At 51.4% G+C, this 21,107-nt stretch overlaps 1 protein-coding gene across 2 annotated transcripts in view; it reads right to left on the bottom strand.

Moving 5' to 3' along the window:
- Window positions 1-6,252: 6,252 nt before the first annotated feature.
- Window positions 6,253-21,107, bottom strand: part of LOC111150742 (myelin protein zero like 1) — a 51,173-nt gene continuing 36,318 nt past the window's right edge. For both annotated transcript variants that reach the window (XM_022508321.1, XM_022508322.1), the window contains exons 2-6: window positions 20,795-20,961; window positions 16,943-17,156; window positions 16,115-16,247; window positions 13,600-13,702; window positions 6,253-7,901 (exon numbers count right to left, since the gene is read on the bottom strand). In XM_022508321.1, coding sequence (XP_022364029.1) covers window positions 7,800-7,901; window positions 13,600-13,702; window positions 16,115-16,247; window positions 16,943-17,156; window positions 20,795-20,961 — 719 coding nt within the window. In that variant the 3' untranslated portion in view covers window positions 6,253-7,799. The remainder of the gene's footprint in view (window positions 7,902-13,599; window positions 13,703-16,114; window positions 16,248-16,942; window positions 17,157-20,794; window positions 20,962-21,107) is intronic.

The raw sequence follows: 21,107 nt of genomic DNA, 5'->3' as shown, positions 1-21,107 counted from the left end.
TCCCACAGGGTCTGAACCGAGCTCGGCGAGCAGGGCCATGTGCCACAGGACGTGGGACTAACGTCGCTCAAGGCCCCATGGACCGGGCAGCTGAGGGGCTGCGAGCTCCCCTGCCAGCGCCGTGGGACACAGTGACTTCCCTGAGGAAGCGCGTGCGTCGCGTTTTGTCTCAGAAACTCCCCCTTCGTGGAGCGCGGGGTGGACGCGGCCACCGCACAGACACTGGGGGACGGGTGCAGGCCTGGAGCCAGCGCGGCCCGCTGCAGGGGAGGGCAGTAGGGAGACGAGGCAGCCCCATCTGAGACGCCGGAGGAAGCGTTGAAACCGGAGGAGGACGCTCATGAGTGACCAGCACATAGGGAGAAGCCCCGTTCCCTGGGGACTGGCGACGTTTCGAGCACTTGGTCTTCCCGGGACCCGCTGAATGGACTGTTCCATCGCCCCCTGTCGCCTGGGCCACAGCCCTGGGGCCCTCAGGAGCCCCCGCCGGTGAGCCGGCTGCCCATCTCTTCGCGGTGCTGCCGCTGCTCTTCTCGCGCCTTCTCTCTCCGGCCCCCGCCCGTCGCTGTTCCCATCCCCCCCCCCCCCCCCCCCTCCCCCCCCCCCCCCCCCGCCCCGCCCTCCCCAGACCCTCCTGGCCATCTTCGCTCCGACCGCTCTGGACGATCTGGCTGGTCGGTGACGGATGTCCCTGACAGCCACATAACAGATCTCCGACCGCCACCCCACTAATGGGCAGGTGCGCTCGCTCCCTGCAAATCCCTGCTCGCTGCTGCTCTGCTAAAGCCCTTTGCCTTCGGGGCGGCCGCCCAGTTTCTCAGCCTGGACCTCAAGGCTGTCAGGGCCCGCTCCTGCCGGATCTGACGTGGCCATTGCGCTGGCCTCTCTCCCCCAGCCCGAGGCTCTGGGCTGTCCCCTCCGGCTGGAACGGCCTCCGCCGGTCCCGAGAGCGTGTGGGGGGCACCACTGACCGGAAGGCTGCTGGCTCCTGCGTGGTCTGCCCTGGGGCTGTCCGACAGAGCTCCCTGAGCTGAAGGAAAGCTGCTGTCCCCGCGCGCCCCGTACCTCCACCTGCGGCTACCAGGCACGCGCGATGTGGTTAGTACGACTGAGGATGTGAACTGTAAATTGTATTTCATTTCACGTAATTTTCATGTCAGTGGTTGCACGTGGCCACTGGCGACCATACAGGGCCGTGCACTAACTTCATTGACCTTAAAATGCCGAGGCAGAACCACCAAAGATGGAACGGGAGCATCTGTAAAGAGTGATACCAGCTTGGATCGAGGGAATCTCTAATACGGAGGAGAAAACGTATCACATTGCACGGGCTACACTTCTCATCGGGATGTGTCTGCCGGGACGCCTGGGCGGCTCAGTCCGTTGAACGTGCAGACGTTCAGCTCAGGTTATGATCTCGGGGTCCCGGGATCTGAGTCCCTGCTCAGCGCGGAGCCTGCTGCCTCCCCTGCTTGTGTACTCTCTCTCTCTGACAAATAAAATACTTACACAAAAAAGAGTATTTCTCCAATTAACGGGATTCCAGATGTCAAACCAGTGCTTGACAACAGCTCTGATGCTCGTCCGATGCCGGGTCACACACTGGCTAGGCTGCTTTATACTTCTACCCTCCTTCCTACCCACCCTTGGCCTCCAGGGGAAGGGACTGCATTTTGCAATGACTTGAACACATGCTCGTGGACGGGGAGGAGGAGGTGGCGTGCAAGGGAACCCTGGAAAAACCCAGAATGAACTGAAATGGACAAAACGTACACGAGGCACCCGAATCTCTCACCTTCCTCACGGTATCAGCCCAGGTATTTCCAGCCAGGTGTGGGCGCACCTGCTTCCCTCCTCCTTGCTCACCCTCACTTAGCTTCATTGTCATTACTCAGCCTCCTCTCCGCACCCCTGCGCGTCCTGAGATGTCCGTGTCCGAGGGGTTCTGGCTGTGCCTTCTACACATGCTCCTTTCTTGGGGTGCGATGCTGTTCCACAGGCTTGACCCTGGAGCTGGGCGTGGCTCCCTGCGCGGAGGGACTCCGTGCGGTGTGGCCCTTGCTGGCCACCAGCACCTACTTGGCCCACAGATATTTTACATTCTTTGGGACCAAAACGCCCGGGCAAACTTTTCAGAAACTCGTCTCCCTCTGGCAGAGCAACTACCTTCAGGAAAGGCTTCTGGGTAGGAAAGTCCAGGCCTTTGACTCTAAAAGAAACGTCCAGACGTGATAGAAACAAAGCCTCTGGGGTTCCATGGGGCCCGCAAGAGCAAGGGCTTCTTTGCTCCCTGCTCCACATTCCTCTGGGTCTCTTGTACATTTTAAGAGATTCCCTACAAAATGAAGTAAACATTTATATTTCTTTTATCGAGTGGAAAGACACTGTTGTTAAAAAACAAAAAACAAAACAAAACAAAACCCTAAGAAAGAACGAGAGTGGATCTAGAGTCAAAGTTCAGTGTCCTCGGAGTCTGTGGCAGGCGAAGGCAAACCTCGGGCCCTCAGCCAGGGGCCTGAGCTGGGCCCTGTCCCCCATTCCCTCAGCAGAGTGGTGATCTGGGCACAGGAGCGCAAAGTAGACGCCATGTGTCCGCCACGCAGCACTGGAGGGCAGGGCTCGGAAGCAGACGTAGGGGTTAAACCCGCCAGACTTCCTTGTCCCAACCGTGGACATGAAAAAAAAAAAAGAAAAGAACCAGCCCTTCCTCTTCATGCTCAGGAGCCCTGCAGGCCGGGGCCACAAGGCTCCCCGCAAAGGAATGACGGACGACCCAACCGGAACCTGAGCCAAGAAGGGACAATGGTCCCACACCGTCTGCAGGAGGAAAGGGAAGCCGGAAGCAGCAGCTCCTCAGGGGCTTGAAAGGTTCTCGTTTCTGTCCTTGTGAGCACAGCCAGGGCCTGCAGGTGCGGGGGCCTCCGCCGGCCTTCTGCCCCCTCCCCCCCATTGTTCTTACAGTCCAGTCCATGGCCCTTCCGCCAGCCGCGGGGCCTTCAGAAGGATGTGGTGGGGACAGGGAGCCGGAAGGGAGCTAGAAGGCCACCACCATTGACCCCTCCCACTCCCTTTCCAAGGTGGCTTGTCTCATCTGTGCCGCTGCCCCGGGCTGCAAATTCTTCAGTCCCGAGAGCAAGTGATGCTTACAGGACTATTTGGGTCGACAGAAACAAGACAACTAGAACAAAAGCCAGGAAGTCAGAAATGGTTTCCAATATGGTGCATCGACCCGAGAGCAGGCCCCTAGGTGTTACCGGCTGAGGGCCTGGTGCTTTCCGTGCTTGCACAGAGGCTGCTCCGAACCGCACTGAGGGAAGAAAACAAACCACAGAGGCCTGTAGTCCTGTCTTTGTTTCGGACACAGGCACGACGTCGTCACTGGAGCCGTGTTTGGATGGGTCCTGATCCGAAGAAACCATTTGTAAAATGCCATTTTTGAGACAAGGGGAAATTTGAATATGAACAGGTTTTAGATGATATTAAGGAATTCTTGTCATTATTTTTAAAGACTGATTTTTTTTGAGAGTGAACGAGAGCGAGAGAGAGAGAGCACAAGCAGGGACCCAGGGAGAGGGACACGCAGGCCCCCCGCTGAGCAAAGAGCCCCATGTGGGGCTCGATCCCAGGATGCTGGGATCATGACCTGAGCGGAAGGCAGACGCTTAACCGACTGAGCCACCCAAGCACTCCTATAGTCAAAGAATTGTTTAAATGTGTTTTTTAAACTTTAATTTAACTAACATACAATGTATTACTGGTTACAGAAGTACAGGCTGGTGAGTCCTCAGTCGTACACAATCACAACGCGTGCTCTCCTTAGTGTCCATCCCCAGCCACCCCTCCACCGCCAGCAAACCTGTTTGATTAAGTCTTTTATGGTTTGTCTCCTGGTTTCATCCGGTTTGATTTTTTCTTCTCTTCCCCCATGATCCTGTCTTGTTTCTCAACTTCCTCATATCAGAGAGATCATATATTTGTCTTTCTCCGATTGACTTATTTCTGTCAGCATAATACCCTCTAGTGCCATCCACGTCATTGCAAATGGCAAGATTTCTTTCTTCCTTTTTTTTTTTTTTAAATGTGTGGTTTTTCTTAACACGTTTCTGTTAGGGGTGCCTGGGGTGCTTTGTCAGTGGGCATCAGGGCTCTTGGTGTCTGCTAAGATCTTGATCTCTGGGTCATGGGATCAAGCCCGCATCTGGCTCAGAGCTCTTCCTCTACCCATCCCCCTGCTCTCTTAAATAAATTGTTAAATGTAATAAGACATTACAGTTATGTAACAAAACTTACGTATTTTTAAACATGACCAAAGAACATCAGGTAAACTGACATGTTTTGGGATTTGTTTTCAAATAATTCAGAAAAGAGGAAGAAGGAGAAAGGGGCGGCTGCAGCGTCACTGAGGCGGATGCGTGGAAGTGGGTTTTACCCTCCCCTCTCGTGCCACTTTGAAATCCTTCACAGAAAACGTGAATATACAGGGAGAACGTGTGTGCGGAACCTGTCATAGAAACAGACGGTCAGTGCCTTGCCTCGTCTCCACCCACGACAAGTGCCACTTTCCTCCCCGGCAAGAGCGCTCCCTCCGCTGTCCCAGGCACTCGGGAGAGGGTTAAGCCATCGGTTCCTCACCCCAACTGGGCCAGCACCGCAGTCACCCAGAAGGATGCGGAGGGAGCCTCGAGGGGTCGGGGAAGAGAGAATCTGAGGTTTCCACTTAAATACTGCCAAGCCCGCCCGGGGGGGCCGCCTCAGCAATCACGAGTGTGCGTTTGGTTGGCGTACTCCCCGTGCAGCCTGGAAACCACAGCCCCAGTGGGAGAAACTCCCCCGGACCCAGTTCCCGGTACTCTACCTCTGTGTGCTGAAGGAGGGTCTCCCTTCCCGGCGCCGCATCACGTGGTCGCTGCACTCCCGTGAGATCCTCTCCCACGGCCGGCCTGAGCGCCGACCCTCTCCCACTCCGGAGAGCGTGAAGGCCAGCCGCCTGTGCTTCTGCAGTAATTTTAGCAAGTTAATAAATCCCTAGAAAACATCATGGCTTATAAGACATTACAGCGTTTTGTTTTCTTAAAGATTTTATTTATTTATATGACAGAGCACAAATAGAGGCAGGCAGAGAGGAGGAAGCAGGCTCCCCGCCGAACAGAGAGCCCGACGCAGCGCTCGATCCCAGGACCCTGGGACCATGACCTGAGCCCAAGGCAGACACCCAACAACTGAGCCACCCAGGCACCCTCATTACCTGTGACACAGCTCTCAACAGACTGTCACCATATTTGTCTTCCAAACTGAGTGTGGCCCCTGCTCCCTGTGTCTGTACGACACCGCCCTCACGTCAGCCCCACTGAGCTCCTCCTGAACACGAGGACTGCCTTTCAGGCACACGACACATTGATTCGAATAAAGAACTTCTTGTATTTATTTGCTTATCTTGGTGACCTAGGCCACAGGGCAGTGTTTCAGAACAAGCCCAGTCCTGCCTCTCTGGACATTATTCGCTGAGTGACCTCCAGCAAGGTCTATACCGCAAGCATGACACGCTTTCCACAAGTGGGGTGAAGAGTTGTCCAAGCAGCGTGTGCGCCGTGCGACGCAGAGTGAGAAATGCCGAGTGCCGGGCCCACAACAAGCGCTCAGTCGGTGCTGGCTGGCGCCGTTGTGCTCCGTCACGCTTGCTCTGTGGCAAGGGCCTGGAGCTTGGCTTCTGCATTTGTTTCCTGTGCTCGGCACAGCCCCTGGGGCAGGACCATTCTCATTCTAAACGTGCTGAAGGAACAGCGTCCCCCTCCCACCCGTCAGTGCTTGCTGAGCCCCGGCGAAGCGCCAGGTGCTGGTCTGTGCCCTGAAGAAGCCGTGAGCCGGAGCCGTGCTCTGGGGCTCGTGCTCCCACGGGCAGAGCCGGCCGAGCACACGGCAGTGGGACCGAGGAGGCCGGAGAGCCGGCCGAGGGGGTGAGGCGGCTGTTCTACATGCGGCCGGAAGTCTCTCCGAGGGGAGCGACGCTCACAGGAAGTGGGGGAGCAAACCACCCAGACAGACACCAAGTGCAAGCTCCAGCCGAGGGGATGGCAGGTGCACAGGGCCTGAAGCCCGCAGTGCGCGGTGCTCCGAAGAGTGAGGAGCCCAGTGCGGCCCGAGGGGACGGCAGGTGCACGGGGCCTGAAGCCCGCAGTGCGCGGTGCTCCGAAGAGTGAGGAGCCCAGTGCGGCCCGAGGGGGACGAATGGTAAAGAAGGAAGACATGACATGATTCAGTAATTGAAAAAGATGTATTAAGATATTCACAAAAGTACAACAATTCTGAAGAAGGAAAAAACAAAAAATAGTAATGAACTAGATGGGTTTTCCCGAGCTGGACACATTTCACTGAAAACCGAGAGGTGGTCTGGGATCTTCATCTCTTAACAAATGCCTTCTGGGTGTCCCCTGATCACATGGAATGTTAAAAGGTCTCGTCCTGCCACTAATAAGGCACAGGAGAGGCAGCTCTGCCAGCTGAGAGCAACCCCACCGTTGTCATCTGCGGCAAGCAAGGGCACACCGGGACACACGAGGAAGGGCTAGGAGGCGCCTGCTACCAGGGCCAGGGGTCTGGCTGGGCGGCAAGGGGGCCGGGGGCCGTTGCTAGAGCGGGTGCTGAGCTCTCAGTTTTAATCGATTCCACGTACTGGGGGAAGTAGGGGGTGGAGAGTAAACATCAGAAAAAGAAAACCCCCCAAAACCCCACCCCAAACTTCAAAACAGTGACAGAGAAGGGAACCCCAGAGTAGAAGTGCTAATAACCCTACCCACTGATTCACAAAAGTCTAGACTATCTTCAGCCTCTTGAGACACTGGGAAGCTATCACGGAGCTATGACTGATGCCACCTCTTGCCGGAGTCATGCCGGAAGCTTTTCCAAAGAGGATCGTCTCACGACAGCTCCGGGTGCCGCAGACTGGCTTTGTAATTACCCCATTTGTGCCTACTTAAAAGGAAAGGAAACTCCTCTCCTTCAGCTGGACGGAGACCCTTCTTCAAGCAGGAAGGACTTGGGCAAAGAATGTTAAGTGGTACTTCTTACTCTCCAGATGATACCCACTCCTCAAGCAAGGCCTGGGCTTCCTCCGTCAACGGTGTTTATGGTATTGATCTGAAAGCATCTAGGAAGTGGTGGCCTTGGCATTTACCCTTTGCTGGTCTCGCTCTACCAGATCCACGAACTGAGAGGATCTAACATGAAAGCTGGTCTCACAACATGCAAAGCGAAAAACCGCCCTGTATTCTAGAGAGAAAAACACCAACAAAGACTTCTCAAGCTGCGTCTAAGGGGCGCGCAAGTCGAGGCTTTCCAGCTCCTGCAGCCCAGCAGGGTGCCGACACTGGTCAGTGTCTCCACTCTCCGACCACGATAAATGCTAAGACTGGCTAAGCCCTTAGACCACAGGGCCACGTCTACTGGAACACTAAGGATCTGCTACCGTCTCCACGAAGGCAAACCGCACGTAAATGACAGCAACAGGAATGTTTCAGACTTTCCCCAACTTAAATGGCCCTGGAAGACAGCACGGAACAGCACGGCGGTTCATATATACGTAGAATCGTAGCATCTTGTCGTCATGCAGCACTGGCTCCCCGTATCAGATCAAATAGAATGTTTATACATATCCTTTATACAGTCTTTTTCTCCTCCCGTGAATAAAACATGTGTTCATCCTTGCCCAGCTCTCCCAGGCCACACGGGGTTATGGGCTCCATTTTCTGCACAAGTGTCCCGTTTCATTTATTTCTTGCTTAGGATATGTTCTGGGTCTTCTCTTAATTTTTCCGGATGTCCGCATACACCACAGACTCTGACTTGTTAATCTTGTCACTGTGATGTCCGCCAGAGTGGTCTAACTGCGCATATATGACTGGGCCCTGGAGGAGAGAAGGACAATTAGGGGTTTGGGAAAACCGGGGGTCCCTCCAGGGGCAGGTGCAGAAGCAATCATTGAAGAGGTAACATTAGGGTTCCAGAGTCATCAAGGAGACCTCTTAGGAACAGCGTGTCCAGCGCAGACCCTGAAACAAGGCTGGGGACTGTTAAAGCCGGTGCCTGGGGGCACGTTACCTTATGCCATCTACTTCTTCATCTGTTTGGGGATTTCTATACAGCAGAATGTTCCTCCTTAGGAATTACCCTTACCTCAATACCTGCCACAAAATCCCTCAGCCCTTGGAACTGACGGATAAGATGGGCACTTATCCCAACCCAAGACGTCCTGAAATCATGAGCCTCAGACTAATGCCAGTAAGAAACCAGCATCCTGGGTATCACTCAAAGATATGCCCAGTCTGAACCGGTCACTTTGTACAAAGAGGTGCTTAGAAACATTTCAAATCCTCTCTCATGTGCCTACTTAGAGTATAACCCTTTCGGTCCGATCCTGTCATAACAAAGATATTGCTTCACTGACATCTAAGACCACGTAACTGAGCCCCCCAGGCGCCCCATATACCACTAATTCTTAACACACTACCTTGGAGTTCATCTAAATATGAAGATCTCCTCAAGGATGTTTGCCGGGGTATTCAAGAAACAAAAACTAAACAACCCCCCCCCAAATATTCATTAGGATTAAACAAAAATTCAGGACATCACAGAAAAGCCTAAAAATGATCCCAATAATCCAGGAGACCCTAAGGTTTTGGCGGGCAGGGTCTGGGTGCCAGTCATCTCCCCAGCTCAGCCTATGCGGCCTGCAGGCAAGTGCCCGCGCGCCTGTGGAACAGCTCACGCCGGGACAGACCGACCAGACTCCTAAGAGAACCCTGATGTTTGGTTGCATTCAACTTATAAAAGACGATTAATCTAGGGCACCGGGGTGGCTCAGGAGGTTCAGCATCTGCTCGGCTCAGGTCATGATCCCTGGGTTCTGGGATCAAGTCCTGCATTGGGCTCCCTGCTCGGTGGGGAGTCTGCTTCTCCCTCTCCAATTCGCCCTGCTTGTGCTCTGTCAAATAAACAAACAAAATCTTTAAAAAAAAAAAAAAAAAGGTAATTAATCTCATAAATTCCCTAATAAGATGAACATACCAGGTCAAGTACGTTTTCCCTAAACTGGGAAGATCTTTGCAGCCTCCATCTGAACAAGCTGAGGGAGAGCGTATGTCACAAGGGTTCTGGCGAAAACAACTTCCATCAAACACTCCGATGCTCGGCGAGGCATCGCTCTGGAACCTGAAGATGGCACTTGAGCGATGGTGAATGAAAGCACATGCCGGGGGCGCCCGGGGCTCAGTCAGGTAAGTATCACGTTTGATTTCGGGATTGTGAGATCGAGCCCTGTGTTGGGCTCCACGCTCAGAGGGGAGTCTGGCTGGAGACTCTCTCTCTCTGCCCCTCCCCCCTGCTTTCTCTCTCTAAAAGGAACAAATAAATCTTTAGGGAAAAAAAGCACAGACTAGGATCACCTGTTAATGCTCTATGGCACTTGGGAACTTTATGGTGTGAAGGAAGCAAACATTTTTGCCTTAGGAGAACAGTCCCTGTTGTGAGTTGACATGGCCATGAGATGCAACGCCAAACAAAACAAAAGCCAGAAGAGAAGTCTGCTAGGAAATCACATGATCTACGTCTAAGCCTGGCCCTAACTGGCAGAGGATGTTTACGTTCCAGAAACAGGTAAGGCAGAAACTAGTTTGAACAAGTACAACTGCAAAATAAAAGGTACAGTATGACTTGATAAAAATAAGTGAGTCAGACGAAGGGTACTCAGGTGCACGCCACCTGAACAGAAACCCTGATTTGCAGTCTGATGGGGACAGAAGAGGCCTTCAGGGCTTTGCCCTGGGCACAAAGGAAATCACCCAGGAATCAACTGTGAGGAATGCCCCAATTCTGCTCCCAAAGCTAGTCTGCTGTTACCTTGCAGATGCTGAAAAATGCCCATATAGGTTGACACCGTGGTTGGATTCTCACCAACTTCGGCCTGGGCAGAACCCTGGGGGCTGACTTGCAAGAAGAGAGGTTGTCTCCGACTCAGGGCCAGCAGGCACGGGAGGGGGAGGTGTCGGCCCTCCAAACACGGTGGGCAAGTTTGCCTATAGAGCAAGGAGCCCTCGTGTGTCCTTCCTCTGCTCCGCTCCCAGCAGGGACTTCCTTCTGGAGAAAGTGATGAACCCAAGAAGAGAAGACTCCCAGCAGCGGGTTCAGAGGTCCCCGGTGGAAGACAAGCAGCACCTTATACCCACAGGAAAGCCCATGACCGAGGAAGCTCTGTCCCTATACAAGCAGCTTCAGGTCAGATCTGAGCACCTTCACTATCAATGGGTAACCAGGGGTGACTAAGCGTTTGAGTAAAGCTTCTAACATCAAAGAAACGATAAGAGAAAAAGGTAACTGAAAAGAAACAGCAAAATCAAGTGACAGAAGAAAACATTTTTTAAAAAAATCACATAAAATATATGAAAAAATGATATGTGCAGAGAGAAGAAAATGCATCCATGAAAACAAGTACAGGATGTTATAGCGATAGAGTAAGAAAAAGCTTTTGAAAATTATTAAGAAAGGGGCACCTGCATGGCTCAGTCAGTTAAGTGTCTGCCTCCAGCTCAGGTCATGATCCCAGGGGCCTGGGAATGAGCCCTGAGTTGGGCTCCATGGAGCCTGCTTCTCCCTCTCCTCCTGCCCCTGTTCTCTCTCAAATGAGTAAATAAAATTTTTGAAATACATACATACATACATACATACATGCATACTGAGAAAACTGCAAATAAAAAACAAGGCAAATACTGACTCCATGAAAAATGAAAAATTATAAAAGGAAGCAAATATATGTGGTACAATGGTGGGGAAAAAAAAGGTACACACAGCTCTGAAATATACCTAAATAGAGTGACATAACCACATCGGGAAGAGGCCTGTGTGTATGTATGTGTACAGAATGTGTGTTAGGAAAAAAGACTGGGAGAAAAAGAAATGTATATTTTCATTTTCCATAGTATGGAGTCGGTAGATAATATCTAAAAGTGAAGAATCTAGAAGTAGTAATATAATAAAGTTGTTTAGAAACATGAAGATAAATACCAGAAGAAATAGTTAAAAGAATGGAAAGCATTCGGCTATTATGTAATTTTTTTCCTTATTCTCTTCTCTTTCCTTCCTTTTTCTGACTCTAGTCAGATGTGGCCCATCTCCTCTGGTGAACCCTTCTCTTCATGCTTCATTTTGGGTAGTTTCTATTGCTGTCTTCAAGCTTTCTGATCTTTTCTTCTTTGGGTTATGCCATCAAATGCTGCTGCTGTTGTTTACGCCCCACCCCCCACCCCATTTTGGTCTTTTTTATATTTGTTTCATTATGTCAAGGTTTCCTTTACATCATTAAGGTTATTTCTAAGATTTTCATGCTTGTTTAAAAGTCCTGGTTCCATGTCCATTGTCTGTCATTTCTCGTTTTGTTTCTATTGATTGGCTTTTCTCCTGGTTATGTTATTATCTTCCTGCTTCTCTGTATGTGTGGTAATTTTTGATTGGTGCTAGACATCGTAAACTCTGCATTGCTGGGTGCTGGATTTTGTTGTATTCTTGTAAAGAGTGTTGGATTTTTGCTCTGGCCTGCAGCTGAAATACTTTCACTTTAGTCTGATTCTTCAAAGGCCTCCTTTGAAGCTTTGTTACGGTGGGCCCACGGTGTCCACATGCTGGTGCCGCACTAGCTCTACTACTAAGGCATGACCAATTGTGAGGACTGCAACCAAAGCTCTGTGTAACACCAGGTCTCTGCATTCTGGCCTTTAGGAACACAAACAGTTCCCGGCCCTGACTGGTATCATAAAATCTGCTGCTTTTCGAGTGGCTCTTTCTCTGACTGGAGGGTGTTTTCTCCCATGCAAGCTAAAATCTCTACTCAGGAGAAGGCTCAACGGAGTCCCACCACTGCACATTTCTTTTTCTCTGTGGTTTCTTCTTCTCTGGTACTTTGCTTCATAAATCCTAGACACCTTGGTCTCCCCAAACACTGACTTCTGCTCCTCAACTCACTGAGACAACTGAATATCGTTTTGCTTCCCCTCCCAGCCCTGCCATCTGGGAACTGCCTCGAGGCAGTAAGCTCAGAGAGTCACAGGGCTCCTCTTATTTGTGTCCTTTCTCTCAGGGATCACAGTACCATACTACGCTGTTTCATTTTCCAATGTCCAAACACCATTCTGGTTTTTATTTCCTTGTTTGTTTTGAACAGGTAAGCAATGCCCACAGCACTTCAAGCAGAAGAAAAAGTTTCCAAGCCTTCTTCAGATGTTATGTCGAACTCTCAAGCCTTTATTCATAACCCTATTCCCGTCTGCAACCCAAATTAGTGAGCTGAAGTATCTGAGACATAGTATGTTCTCTAAGAGAGACAGACAGACTAGGAATTAGTCATGAGCCCTGATGCTATGATATGACAGAGAATGTGCTAGAACCTGAGTTCTAGGCCCAATTCTGTGAACTGCCAGGTGTGTGCTTTTAGGGAGCGACCATCACAGTGCCTCAGTAAAAGCTGTGGAATAAGAGCATGGAGGGGCGCCTGGGTGGCTCAGTGGGTTAAGCCTCCGCCTTCGGCTCGGGTCATGGTCTCAGGGTCCGGGGATCGAGCCCCACGTCGGGCTCCCTGCTCAGCAGGGAGCCTGCTTCCCCCTCTCTCTCTGCCTGCCTCTGCCTATTTGTGCTCTCTTTCTCTGTTAAATAAAGAAATAAAAAAAAAATCTTAAAAAAAAAAAAAAAAAAAAAGATGAGTGCTGTGAAATGCGTAAACCTGGCGATTCACAGACCTGTACCCCTGGGGATAAAAATACATTATATGTTTATTTTTTAAAAAATTAATTAATTTTTAAAAAAAGGAAAAAAGAAAAAGAGCATGAGTATCACCCTCCACAGAACACTGTCATTCTGTCCTTCAGTTCCCTTTAAATCCATCGGAGCTCCAAAACACCTCAGGGAAAAACTGGAATTGGCCAAATTCCTTAGAATGCTTTCTACCCCGGAAGGACAGAATTGGTCCTAAGCTCTGGAATTTCTGCCGTGCCGCAGTTAGAGTCCCAACAACACAGCCGAAACACATTATCAAGCACGACACTAGATCCCATGCTGAGTTCCAAATCACAGTTACTTCTCCTCTGTGCTTTCGATACGAAGTCCACATCCACGCTGCTCCCTGTTCATCGAGCTTACCGGTTACTCAGACACATCTTTACTTTCAGATTCTTCTAGAGAACTCATACCAAAAAACGGTTCCTGTTTTATTTTCAATACCAAGAATATCACTTTTTCCTGCTAATTCCTTGTCTTGCAGGCGCCTCAACGCATAATTTAGTTCACTAGACTTGTTTCCTTAAGCAGTTAAGGAATTACATCTGGCGAAGCCATCCCCTCATTTCATCGGGCCGAGAGGAGCAGCATGACTAGTACAATCCAAACGGTGGAACCCTTTGCGGGCCGGATTCTTCGGCACGCGTTCCCGTGGCCCTCCTCAGCCAGCTCTTGCTTCCCCCTTCCCGGGTTGCTCTCTTTCCTGCCGCAGGGCTCAGGACTGTTTCCTGCACCAGCAAAGTGGCAGGGCGCAGAGCGGGGGACAGGGCTGCAACGGGCCGTTACCTGGGGGGATCCGGAAGGCAGGCTCTTTACCAGACCCTCTGCGTCGGAGGGTGACTTCCGTGGAGCCTCCTTCAGTGGTGACGCGCTCTCTGATGTACTGCAGCTGGTGAGGTGGCAGTTTGGAGAACAAATGTGAAAAAAAAAGAAAATAAAGAAAATAAATGGAAAAAATATATAGATGGGCAAATGACGACAAGATGAAGCAGCAGATACAACACAACACAACAGAACGATGAGGGTCAACATGGTACAGGCTCGAGGCTATTTCTCATCCCTGACACTACTTCTCTCGAGGCGACGAACCCACTGTGTGTGCACAGAAACCAGCGAGGTGCACCCTCTTGGACCCACACTGCAATCACGCTACCTGCTGAGGGGGTTCCAGCTCTCGGGGTCACTTATGCTTCCGCCGCTCTGTGTCTTCCCTCTGCTATCATCCCCCTCGGCGAGCAAGCCAAGCCTTCCTGTCACTGGCTCGAGGCAGACCCCTGCTGAGTGTGCTCCAGAAGTCACAGACCCGCACCCAGGTGCGTCTCCTTCCTTCTGCCCCGTAGCGCCCCAGACTCAGCTTCCCCACGAAGGCTGCAGCCCAACCAAAGAGAACCCAGGAGGTCACGAACACTAAGAAACTGGGATGTCACATCACCCAGGCTGAACTTGGTCAGGCCTCTGGGGGTCTTTCAGAATAAGCATTACCTCATAAATAAAGGCAGAGTGACTGCAGGAGGAAACTCATTAGGGATTCTCTAATGGTACTTGTCGGAGCTTAAGTCCTTTATGATGCATTTTTTAAAGCAACTCTCAGGAGTGGGGAGGTGTGGGGTGGGGTGGGGGGGTGTCACATTCAAGTGTGGTTACTAAGACCAGAGCGACACTGTGCTCTGGGAATGGCGTCTTCTCCGAAACAGGAAGCTCTGAGCTCTGACCCCAAACCAAAATGGTCCGGGGATCTTACACAAAAAGGGTCTCAATCACCAACACCACAATTCACATATGAAAGAACACTGACACACACGCACACGCCACACTCCACACGAAGAACATACATACTGCGATGCACAAACCCTCTAGGAACACTGACAACCCAGGTTCCGGGGATGGCACACTCGACAAGGGGCCTGTGCAAACACAGGACGCATCCGTGGACAAACGGTAGTAACTGCTGGGTTAGCTCAGAGCTAGCGGGTTAGCTGTCGACAAGGGCGAGGGGCGGAACACACACACGTCATGTTAACAGCAACGGGCAGTGTGATTGGTTACCATGTGTCTACTGGGAGTGGAAGAGGACCCCAGCCCTGCCACAGTCCCAGGGTGTCGTCTATGTCAGCTTTTCTTAGGAAGTGGCAGATGAGCAGGATCTGATCCCAGCACACCACGGCAGAAAAAGCAGGGGAGGAAAAAACCACAGTCAGAAGAAAAGCAGCATTCACGATGCCATGCAGGATTCTAAGGCACAGTTCTGCCCCCTTCTGAGCCCCAAAGCAAGAGCCACAGACCCAGGCGTGTCACCACCCGCCGTTAGTCTCACATTGAAAACCAGCCCTCTAGTTACAGGTCTTCGTAAAGCACTCACCATGCAAAGGGGAAGACAGAGTCAGCAGGACAGAGCATTCCAAGCAAACAAGATCTGAATTTGAACACTCAAACTTGTTAGAACACGGCACTCCTACTAAAGACCAGAGCAGTGGAGCCCGGGTTCCTACCACCAGCAGCACGGGGGTCCGGGGCACGCCATCCTCTCGGAGCACAATCCCTGATTCAGGCTGTTGCTGGTAAGCCCGCGCACAGGGGGCCCGGCTCGCACTGCTGCCTGAACCCGGCCTCCACTCGGTCTTACCCTGGGAGTCCTACCTAGCGTGCGTGGGCTGGCCGGCCAGCTGGAGCCAGGGAGAAGTCCTTCAGTTAGACACGCACCCTCTGCTCCGAGGTACTCTCTTTCCGAAGCCATAAACAAAAAGACAATCTACTTCTCTTTATTGCTGGTACACTCTGCTGTTCAGCTCTCACTAGCCCGGTTTCGAGGGTGCAGCCGTGTGTTCGAGAATGAGCACAGCAGTAAAACTGCTCACGAAACAGGAAGAGCGGGAAAGCCCTCACGTCACAGCTGCTGCGGCTGTCAGCGCCGCGCTCTGGGACTAGTGTTTCATATTCACCTAACTGCAAAGGAGAGCCTCGTGAGACCACTACCAGAGACTCAAACCACACTCAGAGCGGGAAAGGAACGTGCGTGGTCTCGCAGTCCTAACTGTGGTCGGGGGGCTGCCGACGGCCATGCCGATCGCCGGACCCAGGACGGGCCTTCTGGAGTGGGGCGGAGGCCACAGCCCGCGCTCACCCACAGGCCTCCGAGCTCTGCTGGCCCCTGCGGGACACACTCCCCCACTCCGATGTGAAAGCAAACAGTAGCTAATACTTCACCATTCTTTCTCCACAAAAAATTCACGTTTTTTAAATTCCTTTCCTTCCCCCATCCTCTCCCCCACCCTGCCCCCGCCCCCAAAGCAGCGTTTCTTACCCAATATAATCCCGTTTAGAGTTTCTCCTTCTATAGAGGACAGCCAGGGTCATGCTGATGAGCAGAGTGAGACCCAGGACCACAGCAGTAACTATCCCCACCACCACCCAAACTGGAAACACGGGCAAGACCTCTGGAGAGAAAGAACAAAATCATTTTAAGGTACTTTGCTACCAAGAGAAGCAGGATTTTATTAAATCAATAAGTGAGTGCTTTAGCGGCTTCCACGTCCTCTGTAGTGTCCGTATTACGAGCTCCTGGCGTCCGACTGACGACGTGCACACACTCACGGGCGAAGGATGCGCTACAGAGCACAGCACGTCTGCCACACAACCCTCCCTCCCGATGCTCTAAAGCCAGAGAAATCCCAGGGCTGTGAATTTACCTCAATTTCCTCCCCAACAAAGCAGACTTTGTCTCAAAAGGAGACACCAGAACCTGCATTTCCTGCTTGTTTTCCAAGAAAGGGAAGGAAAACACTGTCCTGCTTTTGCAAATGTGGAAACTCTCCCTCGAAGGACATGGAAGCCGTACTCACCTTCTTTCCCACTGCCCACCCCTTCCACCCACTGTGAGTTCGGTCTTACTTCCAATTAATACTGAAGAAGGACATTCCTGAATTTGGGTGAGCGGGCTCCAAGGATACAGATGGGGAACCCGGCTCAAGCAGCCGGAGAAGCAGGGGCTCTCCGACCTTGCAGCCGTAGGTACATGGGGGCAGGGCACCTAACTGCAGACAAACATACTTGGAAATGTCACTCCTGCTCTTCAACTGAACCCGAGACAAAGGGGACTGTGTTACCACTGCCAAAACACTCAGGGAAGTACCTTTCTCTACGACATAGAGCCTAATGTGTCCCGGCTGGGCAACAATGTCAGGAGGGTTTTTGACGTCACAAATATAGGTGCCGTTGTGGATAAACTGCATATTTTCTATGTTGATGGACGCGTCTTTCTTGTCCAGGTCTCCAGCCCAGCTGGTCCTGTCCTTAAATGGTGGGTAATTCCCAGGATACACTTGCCCTTGGGAGTAGTGGAAAAACTGCAACCAGAAAAAAAAGACACATGAGCTCTTCTCACAGGCAGGCACCCCACACTCCGTAACGGGCGAAGACTTCATAGAGGAAGGCATACAACTCCACATGACAAGTGAGCTATGGGACAGAAGCCAGGCCAGCGTTTAGAAAGCACGCGGATCGAACCTATCTCAGCTGAAGCCATAAACTCGTGTATCATCTCAAATCTTCTCAATATGCCACCGGTGGAGTGATTACTGCCCATTCTTCATACATAAGGAAAAGGAGACTCAAAGAGACCATCTGTTCAAGGTCACAGTGACAACAGGGGGTGAACCCAAAGTCAAAGTCAGGACCATCTGACCCTTCAGAGCCAGTGACCACACCATGATGGAGACTGTGAATCCAAAGGTTTCCGTCTGAGTTCACAAAGTTTACCACTTAGCTCTAGAAAGCCCCGAAGCAGGTAAAGCCTAAATATCACAGAGCAGTTAGTTAATCTGACGGGCTTCTCCCTCTTACGTACTGGTTTCCCAGGGAAATGTTACAGGTGCACGAGAGGAAGCCCAGACACCCCGATGTCCTCACTTCTCTTCCAAGATCAGCCTTCAGCTAACTTTCCTCACACCAGCTTTTTAGCAAAGGAACTCATTTCTCAAAGCAACCTTGTCAAGCCCAGCACCTTGGAAGCTAGGTATGGTCTAGGGGCCGAGGGATCTCTCCTGATCCTGGGCTTCGATCCAAGCAGCTCTTTCTCCTTACTCCCGGGTGGGATGGGAGTGGGCCAGGGGAAACCTATAAAAACCAATGCAACCAGCTCATCTTATTAAACGTATTCTGATGCTTTTGAGTTAAAAGATCTTGTATCAACAGCCAAGCGTTCAGGAATTGCCTGTGATCCGGCTGGTGTGTAAGTGTAAACTGATCAGCTAGACACGCTAATGAACAACAGCACCTTCTCCAGAGTAAGTCTTGTGGACTTGCTGGGAGCCACCTGACAAGACCGTCTCGAGCATAAATGGAGCCAAGTTTTTGAGAGAAAGTTATTACCACTGGGTGTCTTCCTGGTGAGGTTTTATTTCCCGTGGACTGAGCGATGCCCCTCACACCCACTCTCACTGAAGGCTAAACCCTCACAGCTTTGGACTCATTTGAGTAAACTTATGTGTGCTAAATTTTGCATCTGTGGGAAGCATCTTTTGCACCGAGGCCATGTTCCCATGAAGATGCAGACCGCTTCCCCTGGTCGCCCGCACGACTCCTGCCCTCAGTCACTCCTATGCAAACTCACGGAGAGTCACCCCAGCTGTACCCAGTGAGTAAGTTAGCTAACCTCTGCACGCGTGGACTTGACCTCAGCCTGCCTTCCTTCTCTGGCATAACATCCAGGCTGTCTTCCTTTTTTATGAAAATCCCAGAAGACATAGGTCCACTTAAGGATTTGGAAGTCAGGTGTGATATATTCCAACCTGGAGCAACAGGTCTTGTTTTGGAGACTTAATTCAACAGTGAACATGTAGCTTTCCCGACATCGCATGTCGGGAAGTGAAGCCACTCAGGCTAAAGTTTTATTCCCGAGGCTCCAGTCATCTCTATACACACCGCCAGTTCCCAAAGGAGACCCTCAGGAGCTCATGATCTAGAGATAATGGACAGGCAGTCACTCTGTTCTTTCAGGAAAGGCATCAAGGGGATATTTTTTGCACAAAGACTCTCCGTTAAAAAAAAAAAAAAAGACACTCTCCACTTCCACAGATGACCAAATAGCAGCTTCTAGAGCTTCTAAACCATGCGTTCTCAACAGGGGTGACACCTCTCACCGCAGGGGGCAAATACTGGCTCTGAGGACAGAGAACAATAAGAAAAAAATCTTACTCTTTTTTACATATAAAACAGATTTAACAGTGTATCTGTGGTCTTAAAATTTCATAGAAGGGGGACAGAAATTAGGAAAGCATACTTCAAAGACACTCCGTAGGAAGGGGATAATGAATAATAAGACTGAGAGACACAGCTTGAAGCAATCCCTAAAGCCTAGAGACAGTAAACATTATAAACAAATGTTTCCCTCGGGCCGCCTGGGTGGCTCAGTGGGTTAAGCCTCTGCCTTCGGCTCAGGTCATGATCCCAGGGTCCCAGGATCGAGCTCCACATCGGGCTCTCTGCTCAGCGGGGAGCCTGCTTCCTCCTCTCTCTCTGCCTGCCTCTCTGCCTACTTGTGATCTGTCTGTCAAATAAATAAATAAAATCTTTAAAAACAAAACAAACAAAAAAAACACAAATGTTTCCCTCTGAGTGAGGGGAGACACAGTGGAAATAACAGAGCAACCAGAGGGCAACAAAACAGGGTTTGAACAATTCCCGCCTGTATGGTGTGACATGGGGTAGGTCACGACCCTCTGAGCAGTTTCCCATGCCCCCCAAGTCTGCAGTGGGAAACAAACATGTTCCTCGTGAGGGTGAGGAGGTGATAAGACGGGTGTGCGAGGGGCACAGCCTCCAGAGGGTGCTCAGGGATGTAACCCATCATCACGCAGAATTTATCTTAGAGAGAAGCAGCAGACTCTGTCCCTGCTGAGTACTGACACACTGAAAAGGGAGACCTGCTAGAGCATGTCCATGTGCAGATGGAACAACAGAAACAGGACAAACTGTGCACATGAGCCCCTCAGGAGCCAGACACGGTCCCAAGCACTTGCCGTGACAATCCTCTGCGACCCTCACAGCAGCCCCAGGGGGAGGGCTGCTCGTCCCCATCTTGCAGACATGAATCAGGGGGGCCGGAGTGCCGGGAGGGCTCAGTGGGTTAAGCGTCTGCCTCCGGCTCAGGTCATGATCTCAGGGTCCTGGGATGGAGCCCCGCGGGGAGTCTGCTTCTCCCTCTGTCTCTGACCCTCCCCCTGCTTGTGCTCTCTTACATGCTCTCTCTCAAATAAATAAATAAAATGTTTTAAAAGTACATTAAGAAAAGAACCAGATGGTCCATCCGCGTGGAATCACCACACTGCTTGGCCCGCACTCAGCTGCTGACAGACGAACCTTCCTGTCAGCTCTCTGGCGCTCGTCTCCGTTCGGCCGCTCACCTTAGTCTGAAATCCCCCCTGGGACCATTCCTACCCCCAATTATTCCAGAGTGAGAGCACACAACTCAGGACCCGCTGCACAGGAAGGCCCACGACTGCCGCGGAAGCAGACGGATTCTAAATAAAAACCCTCATACTTAAATCAGAAAGGAGAGTGTGTGTGAGTGTGTGTGTGTGTGTGTGTGTGTGTGTGTGTGTGTGTAAAACAGGAAGAGTTCAAAGAAATACAAATAAAAATGGGGCAAATGAAAGTTGAAATGGGGAGGATTAACCAGGATTGGTCAGCAGGGTTGACTGGAAGCTGCTCCATGGAAGAGGAATCCCATAAGGGGATGTGATGGAGAACAGGGGCCGGTGAGCGGGGCGGGCCATCTGCGCAAGGCCAAGGAAAGAACTGCATTTCAAGGATGCCGAACTTATTTCTCCCCGGAGAGCTTGAAGTAAGAGAAGGGCCCTGGAATCTGAGTGTCAACACAGTCCTTTGGGAAGCGAACCAGCCATCGGAAGAACGTACATTCACGACAGGACAGCAGGGGAGAAGCGGGGAGGGAGGCTCGGCAGGAGGACGTGAGCATGCCTACCGACACAGTGGTGTCGGTCCCCTCTGGCTGGAAGCTCCAGGAGACCGAGGTCGACGTGCCCGTGGTGTTAGCGGACTTGAACTTGCAAGTCAGCTTCCCTTGTGTCCCATTTGCCACGAAGATTTCCTTTGGCGTATACACCTCCAAGGCTGGCACGCCAGTGGTCACTGGAGAGAGAAGACCAAAGAGAGCCTGAGTCGGGCTTAGCGAACACCATGCGCTGACCTATGAGGACAGACGCAAAGACCACGAGAGTCACTCGATGTCTGCTGCACATCTGCGGCTGTCGTGTACTACGCGCGTCTGGCAGAAT

This window comes from Enhydra lutris, unplaced genomic scaffold (assembly GCF_002288905.1).
Source record: "Enhydra lutris kenyoni isolate GAN:26980312 unplaced genomic scaffold, ASM228890v2 scaffoldscaffold24, whole genome shotgun sequence".
NCBI classification, from domain to species: Eukaryota; Metazoa; Chordata; class Mammalia; order Carnivora; family Mustelidae; genus Enhydra; species Enhydra lutris.
Note: the sequence above shows the minus strand (reverse complement) of the source record. Positions and strands in the feature narration are given on the sequence as shown.